The sequence below is a fragment of the Etheostoma spectabile genome, chromosome 11, assembly GCF_008692095.1.
Source record: "Etheostoma spectabile isolate EspeVRDwgs_2016 chromosome 11, UIUC_Espe_1.0, whole genome shotgun sequence".
Classification (NCBI taxonomy): Eukaryota; Metazoa; Chordata; class Actinopteri; order Perciformes; family Percidae; genus Etheostoma; species Etheostoma spectabile.
Window position 1 is genome coordinate 17,842,975 of NC_045743.1, and position 14,413 is coordinate 17,857,387.

General features: G+C 41.9%; 1 protein-coding gene across 1 annotated transcript in view; it reads right to left on the reverse strand.

Moving 5' to 3' along the window:
* Positions 1 to 1,215: 1,215 nt before the first annotated feature.
* The window catches only part of gpr39 (G protein-coupled receptor 39), a 25,429-nt gene continuing 12,231 nt past the window's right edge, over positions 1,216 to 14,413 (reverse strand). The window contains exon 2 of the mRNA XM_032530026.1: positions 1,216 to 2,433. Coding sequence (XP_032385917.1) covers positions 1,940 to 2,433 — 494 coding nt within the window. The 3' untranslated portion in view covers positions 1,216 to 1,939. The remainder of the gene's footprint in view (positions 2,434 to 14,413) is intronic.

A 14,413-nucleotide genomic window follows, 5' to 3' on the forward strand; every position in this document is an offset into this window, starting at 1 on the left:
CCCTCCAGCAGCCGTAGGGATCATGACGAGCAGACAAGAAGACATTATTAAGACTTATAGAGCACCAAAACATCTGACTTTTGCACAGCGGAGGGCTGTTCCCTGCCCATTTCCTGCAGAAAACACTGGTTTCCTTCATCCATGACCTTGTTCCCTAGCCATAGCCACTTGTTTATATGACCACGATGAAAAGGCCCATTAACCTTAATGAAGTGGTAATTATAGTAGTTAATCCAGACCCCAATGTTTACCTAAACTTAACTAAGAACCTTTTTGAACTTAACTCAACACTGATAGTTACCAAATGTAACCTGTTTGTGTCTAAACCTAACCAAACCTTGGCCTTGTCACACCAGGAAACAGATCAATGTTTATAACAATGATTTAAGAAGGCACCCAGGATGTCGTCCTGCTGATAGGTCAGACCAGAAAAGGCTTCCCTGTTTTCTTCTAGAGTGCATGGACTTATTTTGTCATCTAATTTGGAAAGGTTGTTGTCACATTAATGTATGAACTCCCCAACAACAACATGCAAGACACAACTACTTCTTTATTTTTTTATGTCAGTTAACATATTAACCTCATGCACATGGAGACATTTACACCATAGGGACATTGGGTACATTTAAAAACACAGCTCATTCCAGTGAAAGTGGTTCACTGGGTGCATACACTGGAAAATGTGTTATTTGTGCTGCTGCACTTTTTGGCTCATAGAGCACAATGACTTCCTGCTGGTTTCCTGAAATTATTTTCTTATTTACTGCTCTTCCTGACTTTTAAAAATTAATGAACCTAAATGCTCAAAGTCTGATGATATTAGGAATGATTCTGCAGTATTGTAATTATCATTTTACAGCCTTTTGTAACGATTGTGTATTGGACCAGTGCACGCCGTGTGACCTGCTGTTCCAACTGTGGCCACTAAGCCAAAATCGTCTTACAGCTCAGTGCTCTTCCTGGGAGCTTGTTGGATGCACATTTGCAATTTCAAACTCTAAATCTAAATGTGCTGTATCAGTGAGTGTATACACGTCAGCAAGATGCAAACACTGTAAGGCCCTCACACCAAAACAGTGCTCCACAGCATCCGTAGTGGTCACAATCCCCACTGACTTCAACTCAATCTGTGGATCTTCATTTCCTGATTTCAGACAGAATAATCAACTCTTTTCTCTTCAGTCTGACATCGCCTCCACTCTAACCATGTTTTAAAATCGCAGACCAGCATTACATTTTTTCCTTATTGATCAGTAGTCGACACTGATGGTAAGCCAGTCCAACATAGTGGTTTTGCCGTTGTTTTTAGATGAAATTCTGCCAATTTCCAACCAGCTTTGTGTCATGGCAGTGTGGGTATTGTGTGCAGATAAGCGGTGTGCACGCCCTCAGCTCCCCACTTACTCACTGGCGGGGGTCTGCTAGTTAACACAACAGAACCTTTCAACCTACAAGTACACCTGTACCTACATGATACAGCATATCATAGAGCTGGTTGAGGATTGGCAAAGTTTTCCTTTAGTGGAGCCAAGCAAAACCAAGCTACGACAATGGGAGATATTGAAAGACATGCTGTCTATGTAAACACAGCTGGACAGCTTAAAACAGCAGTAGTCCAACCCCTGGTGCTGATTGGGTCATCGTTAGCACCCCAGCGGCGCTCATTGGATCGATGGTCTTCAAGGGGTCTTCCTGCTAACTGAATGTTTGAGCTTTTGTGTTTATCATTTTCTGACTTGATAACCATTTCATACTCGAGGAGTCCCATGAAGCTTGTTATTGTGCCAAATTATCAGCTGATCTGTTAGTGAAATTCCTGAATTACCACTTTATTGTGCTGTGTTTACTGTGCATAAGGAACATTTGTTTCTGACGGCACAGCACAAGCATCTTCTCTTGTTTTTACTGTTCACTTTGTTGCATTAAATTGTACAGTCCATTACACTTCACTCTCCGATGGTACATCTGTCCTTGTTTTGAGAATTGAATTAGACTCTTCAGTCAGGCTAAGAGTATTTGAAGCCACTCCTGAGTCACTTTGACTCTGGAAGGTTGTAAGGGCGGGGGGAGTTTCCCCTCGTGCAAGGGTGGGGTTGTTGGTCCTGCCGCGACGAAACGACTTCATCAGCAGGGGCTGGAGGGAGCGTGCAGAGGCGGGTAGGGGGTTGCGCAAGGTGGACTTGTTGATGTGTTCAATGGTGAGGCGGCAGCGCAGCACCTGCACAAAAACATCCCTGAACTGCCTGGAGGAGAGGTTGTAGAGGAACGGGTTGAGCACCGAGCTGAGGTAGAAGAAGCTGTCGGCCACAGGGTGGAGGGTGACCCAGCTCCGGAAGAAGGTTTTAGTCCAGTAGGACTTGGGCACAGCAGCCATCATAAGACGACGAATCTGGTTGGGAAGCCAGCACACCATCAAGGACCCCACGATGAGACCTGAGAAAGTCAGAAACACACAAGATAATTTCAATTTATTTATAGTATCAATTCAGAACAAGTGTTATCTCGAGACCCTTCAGAGATAGAGTAGTTCTAGACCACACTCCAGAATTTACAAGGACCCAACATGTCTAGTAGTTCCCTCCAGAGCAGCAACAGTGTAACAATGGTGAGGAAAAACCTCCTTTTAGGAAGAAACCTGGGACAGACCCAGACCCTGACCCAGGGCCAGACACAGACCCAGGCTCTTTGTAGGCGGTGTCTGACGACAGGTTGGGGTTAAATAACAGCCACAAAAAATAGTAGTTTGTTGCAGTTCTTTGTAGTAGTTCATGGCATAGCAGGGCACTGGGCGACATTACAAGGCCCAGCAGGACGTAGATAAGGAGAGAGAAGGAAACTCTTAGAGAAAAATATAAAAATAAAGGAAGAGTTGTTTTCTTTCTGAGAAGCTTGATATCACTCTCACTAGCTGTGTCCTGTGGTTTAGAGATAAGGTGGCATGTCCTCCCACCACTAGGGGCGCTAACTACTACAAACTACTATTTTTTGGGACTGTTATTGCCACTCTTCATTCTAACCCCAACCGGTCGTCAGACACCGCCTACCAAGAGCCTGGGTCTGGGTCTGGGTCTAGGTCTATCCCAGGTTTCTTCCTAAAAGGAGGTTTTTCCTCTCCACTGTGGCCCTGTTGCTGCTCTGGAGGAAACTACTAGACCTGTTGGGTCCTTGTAAATTCTGGAGTGTGGTCTAGACCTGCTCTATCTGTAAAGGGTCTCCAGATAACTCTTGTTATGAATTGATACTATAAATAAAATTGAATTGAAAAATTAATTCATGAAATGCTCCCGTGGTTTGTATTAGAATAAAGGTAGGAATAAAGGCCCTATATTGTCGTTTGGTTTGCAGGATCTTCTCCTCTAAGTTCCAATTCAGTTTTCTCTATTTTATATTTAATAGGGTGCTGTATGAAACTTCTGCACAATGACAGCCGTTTGTTCTCAAAGTCACTACACTGTCAACGCTGTGACTCAGACAGCATCACTCTCTCCTTTAGAGGGAAGAAGACATGATTGAGATCAGTTTCATCATATTTGTCCATATTTTATTCCTCCCAATCCTGTCCTATTGATAGCTACATGACAGTGGCTTTGAATAAATGACCAAAGGTTGCCAGCGTTGCCTGCATCTGCAACTTTAGGTGAGTTCTGCATTGTTTGCCACTGATTTGAAAAAGCGTAACCCAGTGTGTTGACTTCCAGGACACAGGATGGCGTCTCTGACTGCGAAACCAGACCTTTCTCGTCTGTCTGAGTCATGTGCTTACTCTTCAGAAGGACTAACACATCTTCATTTTCTCTAATCTGCTGTTTATCTTTTTCCCCTGCAGAGTTTTTAATGGAGAGCACACTGTGACCAAACAGCCTTTCAACATTTAACAAAATGATCTGGCGTGAGACATCACTTCCTGCTGCGGGACACGATAACAGCCCAATTATTTATAAAAACGCTGTCCAAGATTGCTATGGGAATTATTCATCCCCGACCGTGTGATTTGAGTAAAGAGTCAAACAAGTGTGAAGAGATCTCTTCATCAATAGGGAAGTGGAGGTTATGAAGATCCCTCTTCACATTGGTTTACATTTAGACAAAATTCCCCTGCAGTGTTTATTATTAAAAAAGAGAGGCACCTACACACAGATTTTGGTGCAGGTGCTTGTATTCAGTGGAGTTTTTCTTATTCAAATATACAAGAGACATGCTGGGCCATAGTTATTACTGAGGACTCCAAGGACATCTCCTCAGTCATTTTGGGGGGAAATTTGGATTTTAGTATCTTCAAATGAAGGTATTTCTTTAGAATTTTTAGACTGCTTTTGATTCAATTCAATTCAAATCTTAACGAGTTAACACAAGACATTTTACAGATACAGTAGGTCTAGACCACACTGTTATTTTGATCTCAAAAGTGCAACAAACACTGAGAGGAGTGAACACTGGCAACAGGTCGGTAGTCATAGTTGATTTGTTTTAATCCACCCGTTTTGGATGTTATCACTCCGTTAAATCAGCATTATCAGCCTCATAGATCTGGGTCAGAATGAGTCTGCGAGCATGGTAACGAGCATGGTCCAGACCACTTTTAATGCTGTGGGAGTCCCGTTGTGAATTCAAACAAAATTAACAATTAACTAATATTTGTGGCATTATGAAGAATGTAAGGAATGTTACAAGAGATGGAAAAACGTAACAGAAAGGAGAGCCTTGAGTGAAAAACATAGCGGGAGGTGAAACAGACATGTGTGTGTAGTAAGTGTAGTTTGGACCCTTTATTAGGACGCTCATCAGCACAGTCAGCAGTTGGAGCAGCAGTGGCTGGGACACAAAGACCATGGAGGGTGTTAAGTCCACTTAAAGCTCTTTGAGTCTGATTTACCTAATTTATGTCAAAACCCGTCAGTCATCTGAACACAGACACGGTAGATTACAAACGTTATTAGATTTGTTGTGACTGGTTATCATTATGTTCTATGTCCCTCATTAATAACCCCGCTTTAGACTTCTATCTATCTGTCTATTAGAAAGATGGCCATGAGAGTTGGTACACATAGTCATGTTCCCCTCAAAATAAATTGAAATAACGTTGGCAATCCTCTAACTTTTCATCTAGCACCATCAACATGTTAGCATGGCCACTGTGAGCTTGTTAGTGTGCTGACGTTAGCATGTAGCTTAGCACAGTTCTGTCCATGCAGTCTCACGGAGCTGCTATCACGGCTGCAGACTCTCTGCACAGGTTCCTCTTTCTACCACTCACTTCACACAGGGCCACGTGACGGCTCGTAGCATGTGCAAACACAGCTGCTGTGTGGAGCCCGAGGCCAGCGCATCGATCTGTTGGGAAGAATCTGCTTTTACCAGAGCGATGCGTGCTGTTGCTTAGCAGTGCCGCCGTCACAGCGGCTTTTTATCAATGAAAAACAAGAGGGAAAGACAAAGTGATGGAAACACAGCACTCTCGAAATAATGTTCATGGTGAGCCAAAGTAATCTGCTCTGCTCCATCATGCACACTGGATCTGTTCTGACAAAAGAGACAGTGAGACTGTGAAGGAAATAACAATCATCATTAATTATATATAATTCGTTTTGCAAGGTTGCCTCTATTTCTACTTTTGAATGATTTAGTTTATTTACACTTATGTCTTTCGTTTATTCTTCTGTACAACACTTTGTTCCACTTTGGTTGTTTTGAAGTGCTGTACAAATGTTTGATTGATTGATACCAACATATTATTGTACATCTGGCATTGGGATTCAGTAACGGAAAATGTCAGCTATACTGAAAGTTTCATCCATTGTTTTAAGGTTTCCTTATGAAGTATGTGACCAGTGTGAAATCGGCCAGTGTGGGGCAATCGTACATTGTATGTAAGGCCTGTAAACCTCTGGGCTTCTGTGGTTATACGTAACCTATTCAGTATAGCTCATATCGATATCAAGACCAGTAAAATTACATGATTTCATAACACCCAATTCAAAACCACATTGAAAAAACTAAAACAAACAAACAAAGGAATTTCGGGGCGTTCCTAAATCCATTCATGGCGTCAACGGGTTGCTGCGCTTCGGTGGCGTTTGGTGGCTGCCGTCATGTTGAATGTGAACAAGAAGCTGCTTGGTCGATCCTCATCATGTTAAACCCATCAATAGCGCGCCGGGTAGGTAAGTCAGCTCGTGATTGGGTCTCCAGTCTAATGCAGCGGGGCATCAGGGCCACTGTGGCCAATGAGCACATCATTTTTGGAGGCTCATATGGCCAAAAAAACCATAAACCCCTGCCCTGGCCCAGAAGTTAGGGGCCTGCCCTAACTTCAGTTGTCATGGAACTGATGTGACATAACAAAGGTACTTATTAAAGGTACCCAAACCACCAATTGTTTTCTTAAACCTGGTACATGTGTTGCCTATGCTTGACTACTTGCTACTTCTACTAATTGTTCCACTCTAATTTTAATATTGTGGTTACATGCGCCACACAAGCTGGTCACTCCACTCCTAGAACACTCTCTGGGCAATTGAAGATAAACTTGCCAACCATCCAATCATCCATCCTTATAAATTACACTGTCTAAGATATTATCAACATCACACACTCCACTGATCCAGTTGCACTAAAACCTGCAGGGATGATGCATTTAGGTAGTAAATTCTGTCGTTTAAAACTTATAATGTTCAAATTTTGAATGTCGCTTAGAGGGACGATGCAGTGTGCTACTGATTAGCCAACAAGGCTGTCTTTATCTTTAATGCTCTAACTCTAATCAAGGCAACAGATCATGTATGAAATGGCAGTGTCTTTTTCTTTGAAATTGATTTTTTCTACCTGTGACGTCGGCTCATTGATCACAGTCTACGCGTTCATCTGGGAAATTGCCACTGAGTCAGCACAAATCCTGTAAAGAAGAGTGTGTGCAGCTGAAGTTGTGAAAGTACAGTATGCGTGTGTTACTCTACACTTTCCCTGTATGTGAAGCACTCATTCATAATACCGCTCTTGTCATGCTGAATGCGCCTTAACCCAATCTGCCCAAACCTATTTTTCTTCAAAAACCCAAGAAAAAAAGATGACCGCATTTAAGTAAAGAAACAACATGTATGACATATCTAAGAGCTGAAAGCATAATCAGCTATTAAGTACATTTAAAACACCCCCAACGACTCCAAACGGGTAAATCTGTCCCTCTGGAGACTCTGGGTCCAGGTGTAATGGGATGCATTTAACAGCACGAGGTAAACTCTGTGACGTGTAGGATAATTTATTGAAGAAAAACAGAAACAATCCACAAGGGAATAAACAGCTCAAAACTCCAAGGGAAAAATCCCAAAATCCACAGGGGTCCAGGGGAAAAAAGGGCGAGGCAAAGACAGGACAAACACACAGGGAGAAACTTACAGGGACTACGGGACCAGGCAGACAAACTAGGAGGATCTGACAAGGGACAAGAGACAAGGGACAAGGGACAAGGGACAAGGGACAAGGGAAGCACAGACAGGACAGTAGGCTTGCCTGTAAAGTGGACAAGAGCGGGGGGGGGTGGACAAAAAGCTGCGGTAAAGTTGGACAGTTTCCAGCCAATTTCAGCCTCATTCAGGCTGAACAGGAAGTGACAGAAACACTGGTGCGAATCCGATTTAATGAAATCTAATCAGACCCACATATGAGCTGGTACACAGTCTCTAGTTGTTTTAACTATGACAGAGTAGCTCTTAAAATGTTCTACATACGATGGGTTGCTGATTTTAATTAACAACAGACTGGAGATGATCAATCATCTGATCAGATTTAGGCTGAATCAGCCTCACAGCGTGTAATCTGTACAGAATACGACTTCAAATCAGACAAATAGCAATTAAAATCCCTCCGATTCAAAAATAATAAAAGGTTTATATAAAACATCGTTGTGTTGAGTCGATTGTGAGCCAATCAGCTGTTAGATCAGCTGAGAGGACCGCGTTTCCCAGCATGCTCTGGGTCCGCCTGCAGGTCTTGCAGTCAGTGAAAAGCAGCCGCGCCGCCTGGTCTCAGACCTGCGGCCGCCGTGCTCTCGTGATGTCATCGTTGCCTACGTGTGCACGACGTCAGAGCGAGTCGGACACAAATCTACCCAGCATGCAACGGGCGCCGATCGCCGATGATCCATTCTGCGCAGACCTGGCTCATCTAGAACGAGCCTATTAAATACACGAAGTAATGAGAGGCAGGTGACAAGAGGGCAGGGAATCAGGTGGTAAACATCAGGTAATCACAAGAGTGGGAAGACACAGGAAGTGAAACTAGAGGCAAGACGAGACAACAACCAGACTTCAGAATAAAACAGGAAACAGGACATACAGACACTCAGGGGGACACGAGACAAGACCAACAACACAAGGCCGGGGAGGAAAGATATAAACACAAGACAGGACCAAAAGAGGGAAAGAAATCAAAGCAACCCCCCCCCCCCCCCCCCACCAAACCACCACAAAACTCAGCACTTTGAAAACTCCTCCACTTGACTCAGGCGGTCTGCTCCAGAAACACCACCTGCATTATAAAGCCCGGATTTTGAATGAATAGAAAATGTCCTAATCATAACTCAGGGAGGAACTTTCCAAATAGAGGGCATCCCCACATCATCGATGCCCTTCAGTTCCATGATTGGAAACGGCTCCGTAGATTTAGATCGAATAATCAGGAGTAAGTAAAGAGAAATACTTCCTCCAGTATTCATAGACAGCCTCCCGCCTCACTGAAGAAAGACCGTGTTGATTGGTTTAAAGAATACGTCAAATCTACATTATTATTAAAAACATGAAAGGTGTGAATGAAGGAGAAGATGAGTATGTGATGAAATCATGAAGATTTGCATGATGAGGGGAAAGTTAACCCTTGTATTGTCTTCCTGGCAAATTGAAAAATTAATGCTTTTTATCTGTGTTTTAACGTCTTTTTCAACACTTTTGACGCGTTTTTTCACTTTTTACACTCTGTAACACTAACTTAATAACTTTAGTTTACAGTTATTTTTGGAATTTAGGTCAATAAACCTCATTTATAGGAAATTATACCTAATGTTTGAGTTAGAAAAGCAGAAATTAGGAATTATTGAGACTAAAATTAAAGGAATGGATGTTGATGATAATCACAGACGGAATATGTCAACTTTTACTCAACACTATTTCAACAACACTTCCATTGTTTTAAAATGCTATAAATAGAATAGACCCAAAATTAATGAAAGTAGAGATTTGTACTTGGCAAAGAGCGTTGGAATCAATCATGTATTTTGGGGAATAAAAAGAACATTGATAGGACAACATGAGGACAACATGAGGACAACATGAGGACAACATGAGGACAACATGAGGACAACAGGGGACAACATGAGGGCAACATAGGACAACTGAAGACAACATGGGACAAACATGAAGAAACATGAGGACAACATGAAGACAACATGAAGACAACATGAAGACAACATGAAGACAACATGAAGACAACATGAGAACATGGGAACATGAAGACAACTGGGACAACATGGGGACAACATGAAGACAACATGAGGATAACATGAAGACAACATGAAGACAACATGAGACAACATGAGGAGACAACATGAGGGCAACATGAAGACAACATGAAGACAACATGGGGACAACAGAAGGACAGTGAGGACAACATGAAGACACCGTGGGACACATGAAGACAACATGAAGACAACATCAAGACACTGAGGACAACATGAAGACACCGTGAGGACAACATGAAGACAACATGAAGACAACATGAAGACACGTGAGGGACAACATGAAGACAACATGAGGGCAACATGAAGACAACATGAAGGACAACATGAGGACAACATGAGGACAACATGAAGACAACATGAGGACAACATGAGGACACATGAAGACAACATGAGGACAACATGAGGACAAACATGAAGAAACATGGGACAACATGAAGACAACATTGAGGACAACATGGAGGACAACATGAGGACAACATGAGGACAACATGAGGACAACATGAGGACACACATGAAGACAACAGGGACAACAGGAGGACAACATGGAAGACAACATGAGGATACATGAGAAAACATGAAGGACAAACATGAGGACAACATGAGGGTTAAAACAGGCCCCGGCTTTCTGAGCGGGCCTATTGTGACACAATCTGTCATTTCTACCAAATTCATGTAGTTTAACATAATTCAGCACTATGTGTTTCATTTTTCCTTTTTATTGTCCAATGTGTGGCTCTTTGCTTACTTGATTAACTTTATTAACTTTATTAACTTGATTAACTTGATTAACTTTATTAACTTGATTAACTTGATTAAGTACGTCCGCTGGAAAAAAGATGTTGCTTGCCCCCGGCCCCGATGAGTGAATAGATGGAAAATCACAGACTTGGAAAGATAAATAAATCAGAGATCATCCTGTTGTATCAGGTGATTGGTGGTAAAAGGGGAAAAACAAATTAATGCATAACTAAGTGAAAAGCTTTGTAGTTTTTTAAACTCAATTTGAATTATTTAAACAAAAATAGTATTTATTGATGAAGTTTTTTTTTACTGGTTTAAGGGTTTATGCATAATCAATACTGCATAATAAACAGTATGTGGTGTGTGTTTTAACATTAGAGTGAGTGAATACATGTGTAGCGTCTGTACTAGTGAGGGAAATGAAACTGTCACGGAGAACACTGAGATGAGTAAATACTCCAGCAGTATTGATCTGCTCAGATTTACAACTCAGACATTGGATGAAGTACTGCTGAAAGTCTGTCCGCTGGATAATAAGCAACCTGCGATGAAAGCAAACATCATCAGAGCCTGTGACAGCGAGTACAAATATCCCATGAACCCCCCCCCCACACACACACACACACACACACACTATCAGAGGAGAGTAGACAGAAGACACTGTGGTTGATTTACACCCACAGAAAGTACAAAAGAGCCTTTTGTAGATTGGAATTTTTGGCATATCTAATGCGTAATAATGAGTTTTTGAGTCGCCAGATGGGAGGGTTTAACTCCTTAAGAAGACCAATCATAAAAAAACACATCTTTAATTTCAAATAGTCAAACATTGTCAGGCATAACTTGCGCTGCTTGTCCTCCATGGCGAACACCCACTGAGATTAAATTAAACCACGAGGAGTGATTGCAACAGAAGATCAATTAAGGGTTATCACTACTTTCAACAACTGCATTGGATTCATTAATTATCCACAAAAGCCTCTCAGACAGGAAACATCTACACACATTTCTGAGTGTGCCAGGCTCTAATATGTCTATAATAGTGTGTATGTGTCCTATCCCACTGCAAACAGAGACAGAAGAGACTGTTAGTAATGTTGGGCTGAAATCCAGGAAGAGTGTGAACACATTAATTTGAAGGCTAACAGAACATCCTCAGCCATTAGAGCATTAAAGCATTGAATTAATTGAGTGAGTCCCAGAGGAATGCCGTTCTTATGTGAAGTAATCTGATTATTTTAGAGGAGATTTTCACATGGAGACACATCCATAATCCTGCTTAGGAAATGCTCTGGGTTGTTATCTTGGAGAGGGTATTACTCAATATGCACAGATGTTCTCACGGTCTAATTCTGATACATGCTTCACATATTAAATGGAGTTAATTTGTTAAGTGAGGTTCGGGAACAGGGCCACGCCTAAACCACGCCTCCAATCCCCAGACAGACCTGCATCTACCGTGCTGCGGAGCCAGGCTCAGGTCTCTGACCGCTTGACCCCCCCTCCCTTTCCCTCTCCTTCATCCATCTTCCCGCTCTTCCCTTCCTGTTGCACACCTCTCTCATGTCTCCTCTAGGTACCGTCTGGGGGTCTGGAAACTATTGAGACTGAGACTAGACCCCCCACTCTGAGTCTCCTCCACCCCGTCATCACACATCCTCCCATACCAGACATCAGACGACTTCCACATCAATTTTTCACATTCATAATGTTCATTAAATCTTTAACTAACACATGGTTGTGGCGTGGTCCATGCTAGTGAACTGTCAATTGTTTTGCCAGACCTTTTGGAGATGTTTGTAGATTTAGTTTCTAATCCGTCGTGAAAAAGCTGTTCCTGAACTCTGGGCTGGAGGAGTGCCTACAGTAGATATCCGTTTCAATTTGTGTTGTTGCATTTGACGTTGACACCATGCAGCTCGGTCAACTAAGTTGCATGGGATGAGGAAGATAGATGTAATTTAAAGGGGGGATGTAAATCAAACCTGGCCAGTGCAACCCCCCCCCCCCTTCCCCCCCAAAAAGCAATTATGTCCTTTACATATATAAAGACATTTGCACCATACGTTGATGCGAAAAGGCACAAATTGTTGCAGAAAAATTGCGGAAAATTGAGTGTTTCACATTTATAAAAATTATTATGCTCAAAAGTGAAGATCTCAGGGGCGGCCTGTAGCTTGCGGCCCTTTGCCGCGTGTCACCCCCCATCTATCTCCCCCTTTCACAACTGTCTCTCTATCTCTATATATCTATAACCAGTGTATATCCTGCACTTACTGCTATTGCACTTCTGGTTGGAGCCAAACTGCATTTCGTTGCAATGTACCTGTACCTGTGTAATGACAATAAAGTCTAATCTAATCTAATCTAATCTAATCTGTTAAAGGGAGAAAAAAAAGTGGAGATCTCACGCAAAGTTACGCCCTTATTGGGATAATCCGGTATGTCCAGTGATGCGGAAGTGGGCTAAATGCTTAAAAACATCTGGTTGCAACGGTTACATAATCTCATAAATATTGTTTTTATGTATGCAGATGATGCAGCCATATTTTCTGGTCTACAACATCTGTTGGGTATAAGCTCTCATTCTGTTGCTCAGATATGGGATTTATTAATATAGGATAACAAAATAATACAACGATAACTAGAAGGGCACTCAGAGTGCGGAGACCTCCACCACGGCATCGCCCTATCTCGCAATTGTAACAAAAGCTACACGTGATTTGGACCTGATCTAAAGTCTTCCGGGTTCTCCCGTGGCCCATGCTGCACCGGGCCAGCAGTTTTTCCGTAATCCTGCCGCAAGACAAACAACCCGAAGCGTAAACTTAACCTCCGCGGCTCCGTTAGATTTAAAGATCTGCATGGCCAACACTCTGGAGTGGATGTTGAGCTGAATCGCAGGACTGATGCTCTCTCACAGAACTGCACTTCCCAGAGTGCACCAGCAGCAGCAAACTATTTGCTTTGCACCTGATCAGTCATTAGCACTGATTTGGACCTGTTAAGACGTGGAGGTGAAATATTTGATTTACTTTCATAATGTTTGAAATGCTGCTTGCGTTGTTTAACTGCTGTGTAGATTGACTTAATCAACTTAAAATGGACTTTTGTGTTAAATGGGGGTGTGCTAAAATAATAGTTCATTTTGAATTTGAAAAGATGGAAAGTAAGATACAAAAGAATGGTGCAAAGTTAAAAATTGTAAAATGTTAAGTTCTGTTAAATGCCAGAACTTTTATTACTCATTCATGAGATCATATTAATTCAATGTGTAATGTTTGAGTGGTTTAGGCATTTAAAATGTATTTAAAAATGGTTAAAATGTTAACTTTGGTTCTGTCTTTGAAGGTTTGCAACCTAATCGACCTCTAATCTACTGGCAGACCAATCATCTGACAAAGCCAAATAAGAATAAAAGAGATTAAGTTGGAAATTTGAGTTGTACTTGTGTCCTTTTGGAAATTGAACAAGAGCAGTGAGGTCAAATATCTCGGTATCAGACGACAAGGGTACTTATTGACAATGTCGTAAATTACGTGGTAACAGTATCACACTTGTACTTTGTACTTGAATTCTCACACGTGCTATGTGGAGTTCAGTGACTCACAGTCACTTACAACGAGGATATCATGGTTTTATGGTGCTGCCGGTCACACGTTCTTCAGAAGAAATGTTCCTACATGTCAGATGGTGATAAATATGGACTGGCTAATCCTGTGATTGATTGATAGATAGATAGATAGATAGATAGATAGATAGATAGATAGATAGATAGATATTGATGGGGTCGTGCAAGTTGAAAATGTCTAAACTTGAGACAAAAAGGTCCTTGTCAATCGACTTCACAAATCAAGTCTAACTTCGTAAATAAGAGGACGTAGCGTCGGTGATGGACGCTGCGAGGGTCACGGGCACATTGATGATGATCTTAAGTAACATACATGATCAGTTCACTTCTTTCTTTGAATTCGGGTGTTTCATTTAGTTTTATAGCATATAAAATAAATTCATTAAAAAGGAAAAAAAAGTTGGAAAAAGTGACCAAAATGTGGAAAAAGACGCCCAAGTGTTGACCCAGGAAAACAAAACGTTGCTTGGTTGACGAGAAGGCATCACTAGGGTTCAATGCACAGGGTGTAAAAAAATGTCACACACACACAC